Source organism: Protopterus annectens, chromosome 9.part0 (genome assembly GCF_019279795.1).
Source record: "Protopterus annectens isolate FY-2018-M chromosome 9.part0, PAN1.0, whole genome shotgun sequence".
In the NCBI taxonomy this organism is placed as follows: Eukaryota; Metazoa; Chordata; order Ceratodontiformes; family Protopteridae; genus Protopterus; species Protopterus annectens.
The window spans coordinates 819,810,303-819,836,478 of record NC_056743.1 but is presented as its reverse complement, the minus strand read 5'-3'; the positions used below and the strand labels follow the sequence as shown (position 1 = coordinate 819,836,478).

General features: G+C 44.6%; 1 protein-coding gene across 1 annotated transcript in view; it reads left to right on the top strand.

The window, feature by feature from the left end:
• The window catches only part of LOC122811561 (sentrin-specific protease 1-like), a gene marked incomplete in the record, with an annotated part of 1,729,916 nt that overhangs the window by 1,114,987 nt on the left and 588,753 nt on the right, over window positions 1–26,176 (top strand). The window contains 1 exon segment of the mRNA XM_044083479.1: window positions 21,301–21,339. Coding sequence (XP_043939414.1) covers window positions 21,301–21,339 — 39 coding nt within the window.

Here is a 26,176-nt window from a genome sequence, read left to right as displayed (position 1 = left end):
CATCACCACACTCAAAAGTGCATTTACCATCTTATCCTGCAACAACACTGTCATCTCAGCTGAATCTAGTACTAAATTGCTAGGTGTTACAATAGATGATCAGCTTAAGTTTGATCTCCATATTACTAACCGGGAGTCTGGAGGCAATTTTTACTCTGTAAAAAGAACTCATCAGAAACTTGGACACCTTTTCTGTAGCAAGAAATACTTCCGAATAACTCTCTCCCAGGCTTTATTACTCCTAACACTCCTGTACAGCTGCCACATATTCACAAACTTAAATTCTACACTTATTTCCAAGCTTGAAAATACCTATAAGATTGCCAGATTTGCAGCTAACCAAACCTTACACGTCACACCACTGCTTCAGCTGCTCCAACTATACCAACTACAAATCATCCACTCTATCCTCTACCTACCCTCCTTCTGTCCCAGCCTCTCCACTATCCTATCCAGATATTCCCCTGCAAGGACGCTACGCAGCTCAAATCAAGAATTATTAGACATCTACAAACCCAAAACCAAAATAGGCTGCCTTCTCTATAACTATAACCCAGCTGTATCCTGGAACCAACTCCCCTTGGAAATAAATTTCCTCCAGCATAGCAAAAGTTTCAAATTGGCCACAAGGAAATACCTAAAAACAAAGTGGTCTTGCCACTGTAGCCAACCACCCTGAAACCACCATCCTTTCACCTTTTTCACCACCTCACTCTTAATGTATCTCTAACACTATTCCCTTGCCTATTCTACCTATTCCCTTCCTCTGTCTCCAACCACTCTTAATTCTTAGTCTCAAAACAACCTACCTGTCTACTCTGTCTCCTATACTCTACCTCCCCTACATCTCCTACTAGCCATTCATACTTTCCTTTCTGGTTTCCAAACTCCTATAAAACTAGATCCTACCCATTTTAAATAAGCATCTGCCTAACTATTAACTCATTTTGCTCTAAGCAGCTTAAATAATATTGTAACTAGTCACATTTTCTTCTGCTAATTGTTTAAAACTTTGTAACATCTAGCATACTTCTCTGCCAGTTGTTAATATTCTGTATAATTGAATTGCCTGAGGAGCTTTTTTCTCTCCAGGTCTCTGCTTGTAAGATCATATAGCTGATTGTTACTACTATTTTACTAAAATTTAATAAATTGTTTTCTAGTCTTGAACTTTTCTCCCCGGGTCTCTGCTGAAAATGAGCCAAAAACTTAGCCAGACTAACCCGGTTAACAAATGTAAAATAAATAAATAAAATAACCAAACAAACCTAAAGCTTCCATTGCCAGTGAAGACACATTCCACTAGATCTATGGCTACCTCAGCTGTCTTCCATTCTAAAGCTTCCGTGACTGAAATATGCACAGCAGCAACATGGGCAACTCTGCATACCTTTATTACTCATTACAAATTGGATCTGATCTCCAGGGGAAGAGCCACCTTTGGTTCTATAGTTCTCAGGAATATCCTTCCATAGGGCCACCCAGGATCTAAAGTACCTTGGGACTTTGTCCTTTTGCAGTTCCAATAATGAGGAAAACATATGACCACAAAAGCTGTAGTTAAAATGATTTAATTACAGGTAAGCACTCTCGTATAATTATTTTAAATGCAGGTTTGGTGGTCATATTTTTTCTCATTATTGGGACCTTAACGCTGTTCTTTTGAGAGAAGATTAACAGGCTTTTTGGTGGTGCATATCTGATTTAACTCTGTCCCATTAGTCAAGAATAGATGAAGATTGACAAAATCAGATAGTTATGTCTTACCATAATGTTCCATCTGTGTTGTCAATCTTCATCTGTTCTTGGTGTCCCATCCTCTTTCCCCCTCCTTTGGATTCCTGGTGGAGCAAGCTGTTGTCTTGGGTCTTCTGTTAGGACACTCCTTGGACATGGCTTCCTCATTTGGAATTACTTTCCTTCCATTGTTCTATAATTCTGCAAACTCCATCTGAGATAATGTAGAGTGGGGCATTATGGGTAGACTCAGCGCAAGACTTTTTTGGTTGGCGCGAGCTATATAACTGCCTAATCAATTTCGAGTATCGGAACTGGAACACAGTCAAAAATAGATCGACAACACAGATGGGATGTTGTGGTAAGAAATAACTTCTTTTTTGTGTTCCCAATCCCTACATTTTGTAGGAATTATCCCACCAAGACTCAGTTCATTAAGAAACATTCTGCTCCTACCTCTCATTCTAGGAGCAAAAAGACTTCCAGGTCTGCTTAGACTCCAGCTCAGAAATCTCAGTTTCAGGACAGGACAGGTAGTCTGTGACTACCTGCCTTCGCCTTCACCCCCCTCTGGATTCCATTCCCCTATCCCTAAGACTCTATTACCGTCTTTCAATCTGGCAAAGCATTACTTCAGACAAGTGAATCTTGTCTGTTGTATAAAAGGGTTGTTTCATGACCTGGATCATTCCTCCCTCCTTAAGAGGCATCCCACAGCCACCCAAACATCAGCTACCCCTTTTCCAGATGGTCTTAGACAGCCTCCTTTCTCAAGGGACTATCCAGCATGTCCCTCTGTCAGGAAAGGGTTTTTACTCCAGACTTTTTCTAGTGCCAACGAAAGATGACCCATGGAGACCTCTCCTGGATCTCTCCCACCTCAACCTTTTCTTACAAGTACCCACCTTCTGCATGCTTACTCTACAGACTCTCTTCCCGCTGCTAATGCCTCAGGCATTTCTGGCCATCTTGAACATAAAGAATGCACATCTGCATATTCCTATAAGACCCAACCACAGGAAATAGTTATGATTTTCTGTGGGTTCCTCATATTTTCAGTTCTTTGCCTTGCCCTTTGGACTATCTACTGCTCCAAGGGTATTCACCAAGTTTCTGGCTCCTGTGATAGCTTATTGCAGGGTACAGGGGATTCAAATCTTCCCATATCTGGACAACCCCCTAATCCAGGCAGACTGCTCCAGTTGTCTACACATCCAACTCCACAAAGTATTTTTTGTCATACAGTCATTGGGTTTCAACACCAGTTACCCCAACTCCAATCTAAACCTCTGCCAGCACCAAGTTTTCCTGGGGGTGTAGAATAAGGACAGATGTTATGAAGGCATTCCTTCCACTCCAAAAGTTGGAAAGCCTGAAGCTATATCTACTGTCCGTCTTCCGCTCCATTTCTATGACAGCGAGGCAATGTCTCAGACTCCTCGGTCATATCGCTTCCACTATACCCATGTTGCCGTTGGCAAGACTGCACATGAGAAAACCTCAGTGGTACCCGAGGTACATATGAACCCACCACTTCCACACCTTGAACCACAACATTCCCTTCCTTCCATGCCTAAGGAAGGCGATCCTTTGGTGGTTGGACCAAGTCTCCCTCAACCCAGGACTTCCCTTACATCTCCTACCAGTCCAGGAGATGTACACAGATGCCTTGGACCTAAGCTGGGGAGCTGTTTAGGGCAGCTTGAACGTGCAAGGTACCTGGACAGATACCTTCAAGCAGGAGCACATCAACGTCATAGAAATGAGAACAGTCATATTTGCCTTGGGAGCCTTCCAACACACCCTGAAGCAAGACCCCCTGAAGTTGTTCACAAACAAAACATCAGTTCTCTGATATGTGAACAAACAAGGGGGAACAAAATCTTAGTTGCTATGCAGACTTGCACTTCAAGCCTGGGAATTGGCAGCCCAGCATGGAGTCACCCTGCAGGCAGTCTATATTCCTTCAGCTCAGAACATTCAGGCAGACACCTTGAGCAGGTCCATGCCACAATCCCACAAATGGATGCTACACAGGGATGTGTTCTTGGACATAGTCCACAAGTGTGGTACACCACCAATAGTTCTGTTTGCCTCCCTTCTTAACAGACTTCTACTCTTTTTGTACCAGGGTACCCAGCCCCCTAGTGAGGGCAACAGATGCCTTCTCTGTCTCATGGAAAGGGGTGATCTGAAGTAGGAGATTCATTTGTCTGCAACCTGTGGGTTATGGATCCGATATCGGATCCGAACCGGCATGGTTTACCAGCTATGGATCCAAGCTCTCAGCTCCTCCCCTCACCCATAATGCCCTGCTCTACCCTCATGACCCCAGATCTCGTTTGCCGCGCATGGTGACCAGATTGTGTTTTTCCAGCTCTCCAGCTAAGTGATATTTTCTTGTATCTAAGTGCTTAAATTTAAAAATTTTTTGTTAAATTTGTGTGAAAGTGTAAGGTTCCCTATTATATTATTACTTTTTTAGTGTTTAAAACTTTATTTTAATATCCCTCCCCTCGCTGGTAGCGTAGTGTGTGTTTGGGCCTGTGAGTGGTTTTTGTTACTTTACTTTTTTTAGTTCTAGTAACATTGTTTGTTTGCTTTTGGGATGTCTGAGCAGCCCAAAGCTATTTTTTCTAAGTGCTCCGAGTGTGGCCATAAGCTTTCCCCAGCTGATGGCCACACTCGGTGTGTTAGATGCCTGGGGGTTGAACACCTCACATCTGGATGTTCCATTTGTGCAGGGTTCAACCCCAGGGCTTTGAAGGAGCGGAGGTCCAAGCTTGTTTTGGCGGGTCTCTTGCCACCGGACTCGGCTCCGGCCTCCGCTCCTTCGGGGGTAACCGTTACCACGGTTGTCCCCTCTCCGGCTCCCCCTCCTCCTCCTGGGACTCAACCTCCCTTTACTGGTTCGGAGGAGAGGGAAGCTAGGAAGAAGGACCGGAGGGAGAAGCACCATAAGCGGTGGGCCGAGACCTCTGTTTCGGCCCCGCCAGCCAAGCGGGCTTCTCCCCCGGCTTCCTTGTCTGCTGGCTCTCCTCCTCCTCGGCTCCGGTCTTCAGCGTGTTTTTCACCGGGACCTGAGGAGGAGGAGACCCGATCTCCGTTGAGGCTATCGAGGAGGCACTCAAGGCCTACCTCGGTAGCCTCGTCGAGATCAACTTACAGCCTGTCGGACGCTGATCTGGACCGGATGATGAGAAGGTTCATCCAGGCCCAGATGCAGATGGGAGTGCTCTTGCCTCCCCCCCCCTCTGGGGGGGAGCTCGACCCCCTTTTTCAAGCCAATTGCTCCTTCTCCGACCCGCTACCCGGGTTCGGAGCAGTTGGAGCCGAGCAGCTTCGGAGCGGGGGGTGGGCCGGCGCCGATAGTACTTGGTACTTCGGATCCGACCCTGCCCTCGAGTGCATCGGATCCGACCTCGGAGCCTGGATCCGAGCCGGATCCGGGGATCAGTGCTCCTTCGGCGCCGCCTGTGTCGGAGAGCACTGTCCTTCGGATCCGGCGCCGCGCCGGCTCCGATCCACTCTTCGGATCCGAGGGGAGCCGATTGTCGGATCCTTTGGTCGAGGTCAGCTCCCCTTCGGCTTTTGATGTAGTGGAGAGGGCCCTGTTGAGGGTCTCCGGACCCCCGGCACTTGTTTTGGCTCCGTCCCGCGCTCCCTCTGCACTGGGTCAGGCTTCCACCATCCGGCCCTTGGGACAGCCCGCTCCTGTGCCCCAAGCTGTTCCCCTGGAACAGGTTACTGTTTGCGAGGAGTCCTCTGACAGCCCCCCAGAGGATGTTCCTCGCAAGCATACGTGGAAAAGGAGGCACATTGATTCCCCCGAGTCTCTCACGGAAGATGGATTTGGAGGAAGGGGAAGGCTCCCCACGGTCACCCCCCGAGGATGTCTCATTTGGAGACATCATGGAAATGCTCCGCATAAGGGGGGGGTGGTCTGCCCCCAAGTCTTCCTCGGACGAGTCCGTGTTCTTGGAGGCATTTGAAGCGGGCCCGTCTACCTCTTGGGTGTCCCCTCCTGCCGACCCCCTGGTGGACCTCATTACCACCAGGGCGTGGAAGGAACCGGACACCGTGGAGCCAATCCCTAAAAGGCCCGACCGGATCTTAAGTCCCCCGGCTGACATTGCCCATTGGAGTAAGGGGCCTCCGGTAGATGCCATGTTGACGGCAGCGGCCACCAAGAGGGAACTTGCTCAGGAGAGTCCCTCAGTCCATCCCCCGAGCAAGGAGTCTCGGATGATGACCGCTTGGGGAAGCGGATGTTCAGTTCAGCGACCTTCTCGGTAAGGGCGCTGAACTACCTGGCACATGTGATTAGGATGCAGCGCGATCTTATTAAAGAATACGCTGCATCTCCCCCAGAGTCCATGTCGGAGGAGGACAAAGTGCTGCACTCCACCCGCATGGCCACTCTCAGGTCCGTTACCAATACCTCTATGCGGCTACTCTCCCATGCTACGGAAGGCGCCGCTAGAGCCGCAGGGGCAGGTCTAGTTACTAGACGTCAGGCCTGGCTCTGTCATTGCGATTTCTCAGAGCCCTTCAAAGCGTCATTTGCGAACGCCCCCTTCGATGGTTCTGCCCTCTTTGGCAAGACTGTTCGCGACACTTTGACCCAGAGCGAGAAGGACGGGAAGACGCTGTCTGCCGTCGGAATCCGCTTCTCTGCACCCCAGAGGCCCTATTCTAGGAACCAAAAGGGTCAGAAGAAGATGTGGTTCCGGAAGTCGCAGCAATCCCAGCCTGCTCCGGACAAGCAGTCCTTCCGTGGCAGAGGAGGACAGGGAGGACGCCGCCCTAGAGGCAGAGGGGCTCCCAGGAACTTCGGGTCCAGAGAACCCTTCTCTGAACAGCCCGCGCAGCAACCCTGAGGGGTTGCCCGGCTGCTCCACTCTGGAGGCAGTCGGGGGACGTTTTTCGGAGCACCTAGCGGCATGGGAGTCCATAACATCAGACCGCTGGGTTCTCCAGATCATATCCAGAGGATACCATATCCCCTTTCGTCACTTGCTAAAATTGAAGTCCCTCCCCGACGTTCCACCCGGTCAACGGGAGGCCGCTTTGGCAGAAATTGGCCATCTGCTAAAGAAAAGAGCCATCCAGCCCGTCCCCCCAGACCAGATCGGATCAGGGTTCTACTCCAGGTTCTTTTTAGTGCCAAAAAAGACAGGGGATCTAAGACCAATTTTAGACCTTTCTCTCTTGAACCTGGCAGTTCCCAAGGAGAAGTTCCGAATGGTCACTCTGCAATCTATTCTCCCCCTTCTGGGAGAAAATCACTGGATGTGCTCCATAGACCTCAAGGATGCGTACTACCATATCCTAATGGACAGGCGCTCCAGGAGGTTTCTCCGCTTCCGGCTGGGAGCCAGTCACTACCAGTTCCGGGTCCTTCCCTTTGGTCTCACCACAGCCCCCAGGGTGTTCACCAAAGTATTAGCAGTGGTAGCGGACCACCTGAGGCTTCAGGGGGTGCAGGTCTTTCCCTACCTGGACGACTGGCTCCTTACCGTCCCAACAAGACATCTACTACTATTGGCACGAGACTCCTTCCTCCATCTTGCTCCCAGTCTGGGCATCACTATAAATACAAAAAAATCCAACCTAGCACCCACGCAGTTCATAGATTTTATAGGTGCCAGGTTAGACACAAGGAGTTTAAAAGCCTTCCTCACTGCGGACAGAGTTCAAAATTTGCAGCTCCAGGTGCGGGCCATTCTCCACTCAAGCTCAGTTCCGGCGGAGTTGGTCCTGAGGGCTCTAGGGTCCATGGCGTCTGCTATAGCACTTCTTCCTCTCGCCAGATTCAATATGCGCATCCTCCAGTGGACACTCCTAGTACAGTGGTCGTACCTTGCTCTTCCTATGCATCATCCCATTGCGATCAGCAAGGCTTGCAAGTGGTCCCTCCTGTGGTGGCTTCACTCTCCAGATCTCCACGGAGGCCGCCCATTTTGTGCTTCTCCCCCTCTCGCCACGGTGACCACGGATGCCTCCCGCCTCGGGTGGGGGGGGGCATTTTGCAGGCCGGACCGTCCAAGGCACGTGGAACGATTCAGAGACCTTACTGCATATCAACGTTCTAGAGATGAGAGCAGTGCTCTTAGCGTTGCTAGCACTTCAGGCCTTTCTTCCCTTGGGAACAATTGCGATTCAATCGGACAACATGTCGGTTGTCTGGTATATCAACAAGCAAGGAGGAACCAGGTCTTACCCTCTTTGTCGAGAAGCCATGAGAGTCTGGGAATGGGCAATCTCCACCAACCGCTTTCTCATAGCAACGCACATTCCGGGTCGGTCCAACATCCTGGCGGACATGCTCAGTCGCACCATTCTCACCCTTTACGAGTGGTCTCTCAATACTCAAGTAGCGGAACGCATATTCGCACGGTGGGGAACTCCTACTTGCGATCTTTTTGCCTCTCCCTCAAACACCAAGTGCGACAGTTTTTTCGCTCTGATACCTCCTCCAGGAGGTTCCCCAAGAGACGCTCTGGTGCATGCTTGGCCACCCGGTCTTCTTTATGCTTATCCCCCCTTGCCTCTGATGCTCCAAGTTCTTCAGAAAGCCTCTCGGTTGGGGTGCAGAATGATTCTCATTGCTCCATTTTGGCCTCGACAGATCTGGTTCCCCTTCCTAAGGTCTCACTCTGTGAATCCTCCTTGGATTCTAGATCCCATTCCGGATCTGATATCCCATCCATCCCGCTGATCTCCTCCGAACCTGGACAACCTGAAGCTGACTGCTTGGCTGCTCCAGTTCCACTCTTGATCAGGACTCCCGGTATTTCGTCCCCTGTTAAGGCGATCCTGGTGGCAGCTCATAAACCATCCACTAGGAAAGTCTACCGTAGCAAGTGGAAACGGTTTTCTTTGTGGGCGGAGTGGCAAGGCCTAAACCCCTTCACAGTTCCTCTCCCTGTGGTGCTTGATTTCTTAACCACTCTTTTTAACGATGGTGCCAGCAGTTCCACGGTCAAAGTACAACTTGCGGCAATTTCACATTATCACATTGGTCATGACTCCAATCCTCTGATGTCAGCCAAGTTGTGTAAAATTTTCCTTAAAGGTACTTTTCTTCTCAGGCCCCCTGTAAAACAAGCGGTTCCTCCTTGGGACCTTTCCTTAGTTCTTCAGGCCTTGACCCCCCCCCCCTTCGAGCCGGCGGCTACGGTATATCTGAAATTCTTGTCGTTCAAGACTGCCTTCTTAGTAGCCATTACTTCGGCCAAGAGAGTTTCAGAGCTCCAAGCATTATCAGCTAAACCTCCTTACTTGGTCTTTCATCCGGACCGTGTTTACCTCAGGACCAACCCGTCCTTTCTTCCTAAAGTTGCTTCTGAAGCAAACATTAATCAATCCATTAACCTCCCTGTTTTCTTTCCTAAATATGAAAACAAAGGTGAATACAAGCTTCACTCCTTAGATGTTCACAGGCAACTTAGATTTTATCTAAACAGGACGGCTGGTCATAGGCAATCCGACCAGTTGTTCATTTCCTTTGCTAAATTTAATTTGGGCAAACCAATTTCTAAAGTCTCACTATCTCGCTGGATTTCACAGAGTATCTTATTGGCTTATCAAGCTTCAGGAAGGCCCGCACCGGAGGGTGTACATGCCCATTCAACCCGGTCAGTCTCTACCTCGGCAGCTTTTAAGGCTAGGATTCCTCTAGATGATATTTGTGCAGCAGCCACGTGGGCTTCATCTCATACCTTTATTTCCCACTACAAGTTGGATCTTGCATCTAGGGGTAGAGCATCATTTGGCTCCGCGGTGCTCCGGAATATCCTTCCATGATGGCCGCCCAAGATTCAGGTAGCTGGGGACTCTGTCCCACAGGTTGCAGACAAATGAATCTCCTACTTCAGATTTAGAAGTTATGTACTCACCATAACGTTCCATCTGAGTAGGTGTATTCATTTGTCTGCAACCATCCCGCCCTCCTATCCCCCTGGCCTTTCAGTTTCCTGCATATGTTGTGTTACCCTTTTCAGGGTGTTCTTGCTTTTGGCAAACTCGATCTGAGGTCATGAGGGTAGAGCAGGGCATTATGGGTGAGGGGAGGAGCTGAGAGCTTGGATCCATAGCTGGTAAACCATGCCTGTTCGGATCCGATATCGGATCCATAACCCACAGGTTGCAGACAAATGAATACACCTACTCAGATGGAACGTTATGGTGAGTACATAACTTCTAATTTCTCTATGCATCCCTCCCCTTCTCACTCCTACAAAAAGTCCTACTGAAAATTCAGCAGGACAAACCAAAAATCTTGTTTGTGATTCTCTTTTGGCCAAGACAGCATTGGTTCCCACTTCTTGTGGATTTAGCCAGGGGCAATCATCACAAGTTACCTCAGAGTGGCCCTTCTCACACAGGACAAGGGATCCCTAATCCATCCATACCTGGGATCTCTAAACCTAACTCTGTGGGTGATAGAATTTTGATCCCTTCAAGACAGCTTTACACTGTGGACATGCTTAGTCTTGCAGGTGGCCAGGAAACCCAGTACTAGGAGATCTTGTATCTAAATGGAAAATATTCTCCATTTGGTGTATACAAAGACAGCTTGACCCATTTCAAGGTGAGGTGCCACTAGTGCTGTCCATTTTATGTGAATTGTTGCAAGCAGGGTTGACATATTCTTCTAAGACCCACCTAGCTGCTATTTCAGTTTTTCTGCCAGTTGACCCTCCTCTTGCCTCCAGACTCCCAGTCAAGTTATTTCTTAAGGGAGTGCTGCAACTCGGGGGCCCCCCCCAGGAGGCCAGTTCCACCTCCATGGAACCTGAACTATGTCTTAGAGAAGCTCACTGTTGTCCCTTTTGAACCAGCGTCAAAAGCCTCTCTGAAACATTGCACTTGGAAAACTGTATTCCTGGTCAAGTTATTCCTTAAGGGAATACTGCACCATGGTTTTGTGCTGGGACCCGTCTTGTTTGGCATCTACTTTTCTGAAGTAAAAGCCAGTACCAAAGGGGTCTGGATGACCACGTTTGTAGATGACTGCAAGCTAAGAACAGTCATTGAATCCACAAATGACTAAGCCACCCTACATGAAGGTTTGTTTCAAATAAATAACTGGTGCCAAAATCATGGACCAAAACTTTAAATTCCAGAAAATGCATGATTGTATCCTTTGGGAAGTGATCTACCCCAGGGAACTACCACATTGACAATATGCCTCTAAGAGTTGACCCAGTTGTTTAGGATTTGGGAACTTGTGAACAGTGATCCAACTTTTGACACACGTGTCTGTTAGAAAATCCTTCTGTACTGCACAACTTATAAACAGAATGGTTTGGAGGGACAGATATATCTCACAGGTATAGCACTGCTGTAGAATAGACTCCCCATCCACATAAAACAAAGTTCATCCCTGTCAGTGTTCAAGCACATCTTAGATTTGTGGATGGGAAACAGAAGAAAATTTACCTCAGGACAGCCGCCTGTACTGCTGATGGATAGAGGCAGTTCCTAAATGCTTTATCCCATGCATTGGTCCTCTCAAAGTATCTGTGGTATGATCCCAGTTATTCTCATTAGAGGTAGTATATAATTATTGACCATGGGTTGGGTGAGGCCAGTCTATAACCAAATGGGATAGGTTATTTCAAGCACAAAAAGGGAAATTGGCTAGTCTGGAAATGACCAGCATGGACAGCTAGCCTAGTACTTACCTCTGAACCTTTGAACAATACAAGGATGTCCACTTTCCCCATTATTATTTCTAATCTACTCAGAGCCACTAGAGCAAAATGTCAGGAACTCCGATATAGAGGGATTTAAATGGAATGATGTAAACATCCAAATTTCCCTAAATGCAGATGACATTAAGGTGACATTGACTAATCCAATAAAACGTTTGGCTTTCTTAAAGAAAAGTCTAGATTAATTTGGTAGGGCTGTCAGGCTATAAAATTAATATAGATAAAACAAATGCTATCAAACTCATTGTACCAGATGTGAGATTAATCTTGTGAACATATCCTCAAATAAGGATACATGAGAAAATAAAACACCTGTGGTTATATAGTTACTGATTAACTACAGAGATTCAATGGCAAAGACATACACCCAATTCTGTAGTGTCCTGTCAGGGAAATTAAACCAGTGGAAAAATTTAAACTTAGACTTTGACCTTTGCAAAGCACAGTGGTACAGTGGTTTGCATTGTCGCCTCACAGCAAGAGGTTCTCCAATTAGATTCTTGGCTGGGTTACCTTCTGTGTGGAGTCTGCATGTCCTTCCTGCATTCGTGTGGGTTTCCTCCGGGTGCTCCGGTTTCCTCCCACATTGCAAAGACATGCATCTGGAGCATTTCTCCCCAGGCCTCTGCTGAATATTGGCTCGTTCCAAGTTGGACTTTCCCAGTAAACAAATGTTAAATAAATAAATTAAAAATAAACTGGCAGGTACTCCCCCACATACTTGGCAAAATTGCGTAATTGAATAAGATACTTCTAGAGACTTCATCTGGCAAGGGAACCGTCCTAGAGACTTCATCTGGCAAGGGAACCGTCCAAGAGTTACCTGAATAAAGCTGGTGTTAGAGATAAATGTGGTTTGGGAGCCATAGATATAGGGGAGTATACTGTAACACTTGGATTGCAGTTGTACAATAAAATGACAAGACCCAAGTCTCTACATAACATGGAAAGATATGGTAATAGCAGAATGTCCTTTGCTGACGAAAAGGGATTATCTGGAAACTGTTTAGGATAATTTAAGTAGTAATGCACCTAGTGTATTATTGGAGTTAAGGAAGGACTTGAATCTTTTTAATTGGGAGAATTTGTTATAGTGGAAGAAAAGTATAAAGCCAATTGGAACTTTGAAAAAGGACAGACATGGTAGAACAATAGTTGAGAAATGGTGTCAGGGGACTGTCTCCTCCTCTGCGTGTCACCACAGGTGTGCTCCAAGGCTCCATCTTAGGACCTCTTCTATTCAACATTTTTACTAACAATCTTTATAAAGCCTGCCCCAACTCAACTCTCATCCAATATGCAGACGATTCTACAGTCATCGTCTCCTCTGATTATTTCTCAGACCTGCTTTCCAAAACCCAGCAAACTTTCACAAATATTGAGATCTAGCTAACCAATAACCAGCTAATACTCAATGCTAAGAAAACTAAACTACTTCTATTTCTGCCTAAATCACTCTCATAACACCTCAGCCATTACTATCACCTCGTTAGACAACACCACCGTCAATGTTGAATCCCATACCAAACTACTAGAGGTCATAATTGATGATAAACTAAAGTTCGACCTTCATATAAATTACCATATCAAAAATACTAACCAAAAGCTTGGCTTACTATACCATAACAAAAGATATCTCGCACCAGAGGGAAGATGGTTACTCTCTTGCTTATCTCCTACCTTGTCTCTTCTGTGGCTCCCAAATCCTTACTAACCTACAGGCAACACTACTGAATAAGATGGAAAATACATATCACAAAATAGCTAGATTTGTTGCCAGCACTCAACCTAAATCCTGTCACTGTATGGCTTTGAAACACTGAAATGGCTTGAGTTCCCTAATCAACCTCTTTTCTATCAAGTTAATATTATCCACATCCTCTACAAACCGTCATTCTGCCCTAACATTTCCATCATCTTAAATTAGTACCTCCCAACCAGAAAACTTAGAAGCACCAACCAAAACCTCCTTGACATCTATAAACCTAAAAAATCAATTGGTGAAACCCTCTACAACTATCTTCCCTCTATCCACTGGAGTAAGCTACCTTTCACAGTCAGATCTATTACACAGTGCCTCCCATTTAAAATCTCCCTAAAAGTCCACTTTGCAAATACCTGGTCTTGCTCCTGTACACAACCACTGTGAACTTAAAATCCCGACCCTGTTTGCATACATCCCCTTCTCAATTTGTATGCAATTCTCAATAGAGAACTCTAACTCCTAATACCGTTTTCACTCAATTTCGCCACTACTCATATTTACCTCCCTCCCTTCTTTTCCCACTTAGCTTACTCCCCTGTCTCAGATATCACTTGATTTTAACTACTACTCTCCTCTCTTATTTACAAATAAAAAAAATCTTATTTTCCCTTTTATCATTAGCCATTCTTTTTATATCACCTGCTCTATCAACTCCCCTTCTGCTTCTGTAAGAACTAAGATTTGATATACAGTACCTCTATAGTCTTTTCTTAAACTCGGAGTTAATTGCCATTACTTCCCCTCTACATGGTAAAGTCCTTATGTATTGGAGATATATGAAAGACTTGGTTTTATTGCTTTTTTTGTAACACCTTTAAACTCTCCTGCTACAATTGTGAATCCAAGCATTATAATGCATGTTTATATTACCTTGTGCATACTGTATTGTTTGTAAACATTTTTATGGTGTATATAATACTTTGTGGAGCTTTTCTCCCCAGGCCTCTGCTGAAAAAGGGCGCAAGCTCAGCCAGACATTCCCGGTCAACAAATGTCAAACAAAAAAATAAATGGTGGGAAATGGGATAATCTTAGAGTGGGATAAAATAAAGGTAAAATTAGCATTTAGTGCAAAGGCTACAACATGGCTATCATGCTTTAAGGTGTAAAATCCAGTACACCTGCTGGTTGAAGGTTGAGAACAACATTCCAGCTGTCATTAGTTTGATTATGGAAATTAGACAGGGCAAGCAAGTTACACAGGGGCAAATATCTTTATATTGTAAACTGAAAAAAGAAGATGGAGGTAAGTGTGTATACTACCCAGAAAAGCAGCAAGATTGCACAAGTTCCATATTTTTGTGTGGAAGTGTCTACACAAATAATTGTATACACCAGTTTGATTAGTGGAGATGTTTCCAACACAGTTGTAATATTGCTGGAGATGCCAAGCAAATAGTGTAGGAGATTGGAAGCATGTCTTTTGAACATTTGAAGCACTAGGGCAACTAATGTAAACTTTAAATGCTACAGTAAGAAGCATTAGTGGGAGCAAAGTGGGCATAAATTTAGAAAATTTTATGTTAAGGTGTTGGCTAAATCCAGACCTGTTGACTCCGCAAAAAGGACTGTCAGCAGTCATTAATTTTAGGAGCAAAGAAATTTATAACAAAAAAAAATGGAAATAAGCACAGGAACTGGGGTGGGGGTAAATACCTACTTAAATTGTTAGAAGCTGTGAGGTTAATTTGTGGGGGAAAAGTCACATTTTTTAAGAAGATGGTTACCATAGTTGACATATTTAGAATGTGACACTGAATGAGCATATTAGATTAACTGTAGATAAATTATTCACTGTATCAAGTAAAGGTTTCCAACTATTTTTTTTTGTAGTATAAACTTCTTACATGTTGGTTGGAACACTCACTTTTTTAAATCTTTAAATAGTTTTCATGTTTGTGAATAGTTTGAGGTTGGAGCTCACAAAATATTTTTCTTCTCTCTCTCTTTTTTTTTTTTTTTTTTTTTTTTTTTTTTTTTTACTGCTCTTATTTTTCAAGTTAACTAGTATAGAGGTTATAGACTGTTGCTTTAGTTATGTCATATATTACAAGTTATCTGGATACCTGTGGATACTGGTATTGGCCTGAAGTCAAATGGAAGTAGTAATAACAACGGACAATATGGACTTGTATTAATGGCTATGAACTCAGACACCAATATATACAGTAATGTAATATGCATGTGAACTGAGTTGATTGTATATTGTGAGTTGTGGAAATAAACCTCATTCAAGTTTAAATGAAAAACAAATTGTCAGTAGATGTGAAAATGTGGATTAGTTCTATATTTTCAGTAATATTGTTATTGTTATAACCAGTTGAATGGAAACTGTTGCATGGTATTTTTGAGGGCCTAGACTTTGCCATACAATCTCTGCATTGTCACTTTGGCCTTTAACTTCTGCATAGGAAGTATTGAATTGTTCATATATATAAAATATGAACTTTTGGACAAAAATTGCATATGTTTGTCTTATCCCTTCAGTAAAATATTTTGAAATTTTTCCACACAAACTGAACATGCAAATAATTTGTTTAACCCATTACAGTTGAGTTTATGCCTTGTAATCCATTTTGTATTGCTAGTGTAACTAGATGATGTCCTTCGTGTTTCACTGTTGCAGTCATCACACTTGGGTTATCTGCCTTGCAGGTAGCCTTCAGTCGGCCCGAATACCAGAGATTTAGTATTTCTGCGTCGGTTGCTGTCACTCCAGGACTGACATCAGGTCGTCAGGGGTATAAAATCAAGCAGCTGACGCCATTACATCAGTCTTTCTTGCTCAGAAGCAGTTTGCATGAGTGCCGGTCGGCCGCTACCTGAGTTTTTGTTTCCGAATTGAATCATCCTGAAGTCTTCTAAAGCTAAGTACCCCGTTGGGGATCCTTTTTGTCTTGCTCTAACTGATGTCAGAAAAAGTTAACAATTGTCTCGCATGTGGAAAGCAAATAAAACACCGAGATTTCCATTTTTGCTGCATCATCTGTTTAGGCCCAGACCACGACGTACCTCGCTGTCGATTCTGTGCTTTGTTCAAAGCCCGAACAATTCGTTGTTGGGCCCTTATTGTCACTAAATACTTCCACTCTCGATCTCCGTATTCCAAAATGGCTTCGATCTCCGTATTCCAAAATGGCTTTGGTCAGCCATCTGCCTACCGATCTTCCAAAAAAACGTAAGGATAAAGACAGAGACCGCACAGGTCCAAAACTGCTGGCAACGCTTCCGTTAAGCTAGTCACCAGTTCGCCGATACTCAGTGAGGAGCTTTCACAGCCCCTGATGCAGAGGAATCCATTCCCTCTGCTTCCCCTCCAGAGGATTTTTCTTTTGGGGAAATCCTACATACTTTGAGAGCATTTCCACTGGGAATGCCAAGACTATCCTCAGTCCAAAAAGAGACTTGGAGAACTTTTAGATTTGTCACAACATAGACCTGTAGCAATACCTCCAGTTCTGGATGATGTGGATGATGTCTTTATGGAATCCAATCTTAACTCCTGATACTTTACCCCTGCTTCAAGGAAACCGGGCAGGTACTACAGAATCCTTCACTCTCACAAATTTCTTTTCAAAAATCCTACTTCTGACCCAGAGGTAATTTCATATGGGCCTAAAGGTATAAAAGCAACTACTGCTAAGTATCCCACCCCTTTGGACAGGGATTCCAGAGCTTTAGACAGGGTAAAAAAGTATACGCCTCTGCAACTCTCACAGTTAGGGCATTGAATTGCCAGTTTCACATGCTGAAATGCCAGCAACATATTATGGAACTTATTAAGCAAAAATTATCTACCTTTACAGATTATGCAGAAAATAGAGTTACAAGAGCTTATGCACTCTACAAGCCAAGTTAGCAAGCATACTTTGCAATGCGGCTTTGACGCTCTAGAAGCATCTTGCAGGGCAGCAGTCACTGGTTCTGTACTGAGAGGGCATGCTTGGCTTAAGGCACAGACCTTGCCAGACCATGTCAAATAAAAATTACTAGACCCTCCTTTGAATAAGGACAATCTGTTTGGCACCAAAGCAGAAGCGGTTCTAAAAAAGATGGAAGAAAAAGCCAAATCTATGTAGACAGTCAAAGATTTTTTGCAAGTGCAGCATCCTGGAGTCAGTAGGCATTACCCCTCGAAACATTGGTCCTTTCCAGCCCCCTCAAAGCCATCTCAAACTTGACCTGGGGGAAACAGACCCCCCTCAGATTACAGTCTCAGGGTATGCAGAGATCTAAGCAATGGAGTGCCTCCACTTCAAAAACAGGGAGTGCTAAGCCACCCCCTTATGGAAAGAATTCACAATGACCTCTCAACTCCACTCCTCACCTCTGCCCAACTGCTCGTTCCCCTAGGAGGAAAATTTGCCCATCTTGCAAAAAATTGGACCTCCATCACCACAGACCGATGGGTCCTTGACATTGTATCCCAGGGGTACAAATTTTACTTCCACTCACTGCCAACCCCAAAAGGGTTCCCAGAGCTTCCTCCAAACCAGTGGGCAGAGGCACAAAACCATGTTCAATCCGTGCTCTCCATAAGGGCAATTCAACCTGTTCCTGCAGAACAGATAGGTCAGTGGTTCAATTCCAGACATTTCCTGGTACCCATAAAAGAGGGCACTTGGCGCCCAATCCTAGATCTTTCCAGTCTAAACACCTTCCTGGTGGTACCAAAATTCAAAATGCTCACCCTTCAGCAGCTTCTTCCCATGCTGTCCAAAGATGCCTGGTTAGCCACCCTAGACCTAAAAGAAGCCTATCTGCACATCCCTATCAGAGACTCCTGCATAAAATTCCTACGTTTCAGGGCAGGATCTATGCATTATCAGTTCTCTGCACTTCCCTTTGGCTTATCCACTTCTGCCAGAGTATTCATAAAATGCTTGGCTCCAGCCATTGCCTATTGCAGATGGAGAAAAATTAAAATGTACCCATACTTGGACGATTGCCTGATTGAGGCAGACAGGAAAAGCTGTTGCAGCACCTGACATTTTTAAAGAACCTTCTAGCATCCCTGACGTACACTATCAACGAAAAGAAATCAAAACTAGTCCCCAGTCAAAAGATTGTATCCGACAGGCTACTTCACTCAAATGGCCACCAGAACCCAGCTATCCGCAAGGAAAATCCTGCAGGCCCGAGGGTTCATGGCCTCTTGCATTCTACTAATTCCATATGCCAGATTACATATGAGGAAACTTCAGTGGTACTTAAAAAGTCTTTGCCAACATTTTTAGGACCTGGAAACCGTCATACCTTGTCTAAGGACAGAGTTTCTTTCTTGGGCAGCAGCATGCAACCACAACAAGGGACTTCCCTTTACTCAACCCCCACACCGCCCAGACCCTAACCACAGACGCATCAGACTGTACCTGGGGGGCGACGACAAGTGCATTTAGGGCCACTGGAGCCCAAGTCAAATTCATCTGCACATCAACCAAAAAGAGATGCTTGCTGTTCAGCACACTCTGATAGCTTTCAAATCCCTGCTCTTACCAGGACCCCTGCTAATAAAAACAGATAACACCACAGTTATGTGGTACGTCAGCAAGCAGGGGAGAACCCACTCTTACCCACTCTGCAGACTAGCCATGGCCCTGTGGAACACCGCCTTGGATATGTATATTAATCTGCAAGCTCAATTCCTGCCAGGCAAACAAAAATCTCTGGCAGATGACTTGAGCAGAAATCTCCTAGACCCACACGAGTGGCAATTAGAACCCAACACTTTCAGCCTTCTAATCCAGCAATGGAGGGACTTCAGAGGTGGACCTCTTTGCCTCCCTCTGCAATCACCAGCTCAGCAAATTCAGCATCAGGACACCTCACAGCAGGGCCTGGAAAGTGGATGCCCTTTCCTTCTAGTGGGAAAACCTTTCAGTCTATGCACCCCCCCTCTTCTCTCAAGAATATTACTCAGGATAAGACAGGACAGACCAAGGGCAATCCTGATTGCCCCAGATTGGCCACGCCAGCACTAGTATCCACTATTGCACAGCCTGTCACCAGTGCCACCCTGGCACCTACCCCAGATCCCAACTCTCTTCTCTCGGGGGGGGGGGGTGGGGTTAGATCTTGCATCCACAACTCCAAACCCTGAATCTTGCAGCCTGGCTTATTCCTTGAATTCTGCCTCAGTGACCAGCCTAAGCAAGCAGGTACAGAACGTCATTCTTGAAGCCAGAAGACCCAGTACAAGGAAATCCTATGCTGGTAAGTAGAAAAGGGTATTGTTCCTGGATTCAGTCTAAAGGAGGGACACAACACTGCCCTACTTGCCTATAATCCTGGATTACCTAGCATATCTACTCCACAGAGGCCTATCCTTCTCCATTAAGATCCATGCCTCTGCCATCTCAGCTCATTACAACACTGAGCCACCTCTCTTCTTTCACCCCTTCATCAAACAGTTCCTGAGAGGGGCAAACAACTTAAGGCCACCAAAGAGAGCACCCACCCCTCTTGGGACCTTAACTTTGTACTGGAAAAGATCACGCTAGCCCCTCTTTGAGCTTGCAGTGTCAGCAGAGTTAAAATTCCTTTCTTGGAAAACAGCTTTGCTTCTGGCCATCACTTCAGCTAGATGAGTGTCTGAGCTACAAGCGCTTATGGCTGTGGAACCTTTCATTATTTTTCATGCTGACAGGGTCTCTGTCGGGACTAACCCTTCCTTTATGCCTAAAGTGGTGTCCAGTGTGGCTCTCAACCAATCTGTCCATTTGCCAACCTTCTTCCCTAAGCCTCAAAATGTAGGGGAAAGGATCCTGCACTGCTTGGACGTGCACAGACAGCTCAGATTCTACCTTGACAGGACTAAGCCCTTCAGGAAATCTGACCAATTACTAGTCAGTTTTGCACCAGGGGCAGAGGGCAAGGCCATTTCAAAACAAACAATTTCCAAGTGGATAGCACACTGTATCCATTTCTGCTACAAACACCATAGGAAACCACCCCCTCAGGGGGTCTGAACGCATTCCCCAAGGGCAACTTCTACCTCTACAGCATTCCTCAGAGGAGTTCCTACCAGGGACATTCTGGAAGCTGCTACCTGGAGATCTGTAAACACCTTCACCAAGCATTACCACCTGCCTATCTTTTCCAAATCCAGGGCGGGTTTTGTAACAGCAGTCCTGCAGGGCATACTAGCCAGCCCCAACACTTCTTGACTGCCTCCACCCTTTCTTCAGCTTTGGGAATCAATCCAAGTGTGATGACTGCAACAGTGAAACACGAAGAACATAGTACAGTAGTGTACACTTAAATGTAGATGTTCGAGTTTATTCACTGTTGCAGTCCTGGTTTCCCACCCTCCAGCCCCCTTGTCTCTCTCTCTCTCTCTCTCTCCTGTCTGTTTATTGCTCACCCCTTACAGGGCTATTGGTATTTACATTTTACTGGTGGTGTTTTTCCCACCATAACTTAGCTCCCTATTTGGGGGGCTCCTGACATTTGGGGCAAGAAAAACCGATGTTAATAGCGTCAGCTGCCTGTTTTTATACCCCTGACGACCTGACGTCAGTCCTGGAGCGACAGCAATTGATGCAGAAATACTAAGTCTCTGGTATTCGGACTGACTGAGGGCTACCTGCAGGCAGATAACCCAAGTGTGATGACTGCAACAGTGAATACACTCGAACATCTACATTTATGGTAAGTGTATACAACTGTACTTTTATTTTGAGCAAGTCTTATTTTTAGTAGCACTTAACCAAATTTTAATGTGTTTCTACGTATGCTTTTGTAACTGGTTTAAGGTATCAAAAAAGCTGTCAAAGTCTGCAACGTTCAGTAGTGCTAGAAATGAATGAGTTAAGTTACAGAAATGAGGCCTTTTTTCAGATTTGTTTTGGTGGATAGAATGACATGTTTGTGGAGTTGTAATGGATAAATAAGTTCCATACTGGGCAGGATAGTGCTGAGGTTGCAAGAACTGTATTAACTTGTTTTAAATGCTTTTGTAAATACACAATTTATTTTTAATCCTGTTTAGCAAAAATGTTTAAGAATTGTGACTGTATTTTGAAATTGAAAGCAAGCAGCACCATCTTTAATGTTTCTTTTGTTTTGTTTTTGTAGCATGCCTTATTTTAGGGCAGAACAGTGGATCAAAGAACTGTAAGTTTGCATGTTCTGTTTTAGTTCCCATTTTTTTATATGTTAGGTTTTGCTTTGCTTTTTGATGTCCAGAAGCAGTTAGCATTTTTTTTGCCTTGAATTTGCCTTTTTTGGTATGGATGACTAAAATATTTCCTCAGAGTGAGTGATAAATGAAAACAGCAGGCGTAAAGATCCATCCTGAGGACATTAAGGATGAGCCACTGGTGAGCATGAATACCCTTTCAGAATGTCACCAGAATTTTGCCTTATGGATTACCATGGTCAGTGTATCTTTCATTTGGAGAAAACATTGTGCTAAAAATGGCTATATTTCTCTTCAGTGGACTGGGGTTCTCTTTCTGTATCTTATCCTTGTGTCTCTCTCTCTCTCTCCCTCGACCAGACTGAAATGTAGGATTGTTTTCCAAGTTTAGATGAAAAACAACTCTACTGATAATTTTTTTTTACACTACTGTACAGAATGTAATGTGGACCATACACTGATATTTTCACTATCTGTATTCTTTATTGTAATAGTCTGTATAGATTCCTTTAGAGTTTTGTATTTTTAATAGCAAATCATTATTTCTAAAGTCATCACTAATGGACCTTGACATTGCCAGGAAGGATAGATGTTCATCATCAGATTAGTGTTGCATTAACATTTAAGCATAAGGGACATCTCCTGCCAAGGACATCAGATGTATGGGCCAGTCTGCTAAAGCTGTGGGAACCCTCCTTTCACACTAAACATCCGCTCATGCACATGTGTGTGCTAGTGTAGAGAGGACCTACAGGTACCAGTAGAACTTTACTGATGTTGGTATAGTCAGTCACATGTCTCATCTTCTCAGAGGCTTCAGTATCGGCAGTTTTCTTCTAAAGTTATTGGGCAGGTAAATATCCCACTTGGGACCTTTCTTTCTACTGTAAAAAGTTATCTCAACTTTTAGCATGTCTGTCAGGAAGGGAAATGTGTGTGTGGAAGGCAAATGCCTGATGATGCACACACAGCCTATGTTTTCTATTTAGAAGAAGAATCACAGTCTTGCATTGTGATATTTGTTTACCCTTTGCACCTAAAACTGTTATGACTTTTTCTAGAGAAACAGTGTCTTAAGGTCTTGGTATGCACAGCTATGGCTTCTGCCATGGATCTCCCCTATCAAGTAAAGAAAGAGAAAAATATCTAAACCGTTTTTTTGAAGAGACCGGTTTGTCCACCCCTTTACAGCAGTCTTGAATACACTGTTCCACTGAGGTAGATTTGCAGCCTTCAAACTGTCATTCTGATTTATCTGGTCCCTGTGGCAAAGCTTTATGGGAAACTGCTAAGGCCCATGAGTAGAGCATGTCCATTTAGTCTAGACCAAAAACATCCCTAGCTGAGAAGGGCAAATCTTGTTTTATTCTTACTAAGGCAGAGGAAGGGATTCATCTACTCCTGGTAAGGGAAGAAGTTGTCCAGATCATTGGTAGAGCTCCAGATGTCTGATTCTTCCCCTAAAACAATCAGACTACAGACCCCTTGGAAAAAGTGTCATACTAATTATTTGTCCTTCCACTTCTACACTCTCCAGTCAGAAAGGCACCCAGGAAGACTGGCACAACTTTGCTTATGGGACTTTTAAGGCTGTACAGTCTTTCTAGTCTTCACTCCAGTGTCTATCCAGACAAAAAGTAAAAAATCTCCTCCTTCCTCTGAGGAGGAGGCAGTCACTGAATGTGAAGAAGGACTTGACTGTTCTTCACAGCTTTCTTCTCCCACTCCCTGCAATATTTATATGGGGACACTGTGTCCTCAGGTTATCTTAATGAAGAAATCTTTTTTTGACAGGATTTGTAAGATGAAAAGGTTCTTTAAGTGGGAGGGAAGGGAAGCTTTATATATATATATATATATATATATATATATATATATATATATATATATATATATATATATATAAAAAACCAGCATGGATTCCTCAAACCCTTTAACTCTATCCCCCCAGTCCGATTCACAACCATTGCACCAACAAACCCAGACAGACTTTATAAAGTGTCGGACTCTGATATGTTTCTCTTCGGAAATCCCATTGCTGACACTGAATTTTCAATTTAGACGGGGAAATGAAAAAGACAGCAGGACCTTTGATAGGTATGAAAAGATATATGCCTTTTTCATGTTAGCTTTTAGAGCAATTAACTGCCAGACATACATGGTAAAATATTTACTTTCCATTCTTGCTGACATGCAGCAATTTCTTGTTAGCCTTTGTACTTCTGACACCAAAACCAATTAGTAAAATGTACATACAAAACAGTGGATGCTGTATCCAGCACTACCGCCACAGGGATAGTGGTGAACAGAAATGCCTGTCAGACTGCAGAATTTGGAGGATGTTAAGGCCCTGATTTTAAATGTCCCTCTGGAGAAAGATTTTCTTTTTGAGCATTCCTCTGCCGCGAGGAAAGAGGGAAATTAATACAGTGAGTCAAACAACTTTCTGTTATCCTTCTGCCCCTAGCCTTTTTTCTGAAGCCTTTTAAAACTACTTATCAGATATCCACAAAGCAGTAATTTAGGAAAAAAAATATGACTGGGATACCCAAATTAAAAACTGAGTGGATTCTAAAGATATTCTCTTAATAAGAAAAATGCCCTACTACCTTTGGACCTCTCCCCTCTTCTGTCTCTTCCTATCCCCAGCTCGGCTATCCCCTCAAGCTAGCAGGCATATTTTCCCACTTTTTGCATCCTTGGAGACAAGTAACATGAGATATTTTGGTGCTGAAAATAACCAAAGCTGCTACACACTTCAGTGGACATTTCTCCCTCTTCATTCTGGGATCCCACTACCCCCAAAGAACCAAACTCACTTGTGTCTCCAAGTCCTAAAAGGTATGCTGTCACAAGGAATACTAGAGCATGTTTCTCCAGCCCAGCAGAAAAAAGGCTTCTATGCAAGGATTTTTCTAGTACCAAAGAAGGAAGTCAACTGAAGACCAGTTTTATGTCTTCATTATAAATACCTTCCTCATAGTTATCAAGTTTAAAATGTTACCCTTGCAGACATTTTGTCCTCTCCACAGCTGCCACCCCACCCCCAGCTTAATCACCTTTCTAGACCTCAAAAATGCTATTCTTCAGATCCATATTTACAAAGACCACAGCTGTCATCTGAGATGTTTTTTTTTGTTTTGGCATTGTACTTTCAGTTTACATCTTTGCCATTTGATCTCTCTTCTGCTCCAAGGGTATTCACAAAATGTCTATCTCCAGTCATTGCCTAATGCGGGCTTCAGGGAATTCTCATCTACCCCTACATGGACGATTGCTGTATTCTGGTTACTACCACCCAAGAGGATGTTCTTCGTGTTTCACTGTTGCAGTCATCACACTTGGGATTATCTGCCTGCAGGTAGCCCTCACTCGACCCAAATACCAGAGACTTGGTATTTCCGCATCAGTTGCTGTCACTCCAGGACTGACGTCAGGTCGCCAGGGGTATAAAAACAAGCAGCCAACGTCATTACATCAGTCTTTCTTGCCGAGGAGCCAGAAGCAGAAGCAGTTTGCACGTGCTATTCGGCCACTACCTGAATTTTCATTTACGAATTGAATAATGTCTTCTAAAGCTAAGTACCTCGTTGGGGATCCTTTTTTCTGGCTCTAACCAATGTCAGTAAAAGTTAACAATTTTCTTGCCTGGAAAGCAAATACCACACAGAGATTTTCATTCTTACTGCGTCACCTGTTTAGGCCCAGACCATGATGTACCTCGCTGTCGGTTTTGTGCCTTGTTCAACACCCGAACCATTCGTTGTCGGGCTCTCATTGCCGTTAAATTCTTTCACTTTCAATCTCCGTACTCCGAAATGGCTTAGGTAAGCCATCCGACTACCAATATTCGGAAAAAATGTAAGTATTAAGACAGAGACAGACTGCCTAGGTCCAAACCTGCCGACGACGCTTCCGTTAAACTAGTCGTCAGTTCGCCGGTACTCAGTGAGGCGCTTTCACAACCCCTGATGCCTGCTTCTGTGGATTCGCAGGCCTCTACCGAGACTCATTTGGAGTACGGTATGCCATGAGACTCTTCTTAGACTATGGAAGCTACGGATGTCTCTACTTTGGATGGGTCCAGAGCCACTGTGCAGGCACCGGCTTCTGAGGCAGTTCTTCGCACTACCAATGTTCGACTCAAACAGACTTCTTTTTTATATAAAACTACCGACTTTCTTATGCCAAGACAGTACGTGCTACGCCTAGAAAACCAACGACCAAAGCGCATGCACCTCCTCCCATGCCACAATGATAAATGCTTAGAATGGCAGAAGACCTTACAATGCTGAATAGGGGAAGTCAGCCTTCCCCTGCTAAGAGGAAAAGAGACCAGTCCCCTGCAGCTTCAACAGACCAAGTGTCCGAAGACTCTGCGGTATCTGATTATGAAGACATGCCCTTATCTGCTTATGAGGATTCCGATGCAGAGGAATCCATTCCCTCTGCCTCCCCTCCAGAGGATTTTTCTTGTGGTGAAACCTTACATACCTTAAGAGAGCATTTCCACTGGGAATGCCAAGACTATCCTCAGTTCAAAAAGAGACTCAGAGAATTCCTAGATTTGCCACAGCGCACAGACCTTTAGTAATACCCCCTGTCCTGGAGGTTGTTGAAGTTTTTATGGAATCCAGTCTTACTCCTGATACTTGAAGAAAGAAAAACTCCAAGCCACAAATAATGTAAAGTTAGCGCTTTTGTTTACTATATTGAGCAAACGTCATCAGACAAACCAAACAATACACACAAATGCTTATATAAGAAAAGTTCATGACATCATCAAAATTCAAACTAAAAACCGCCCTCATT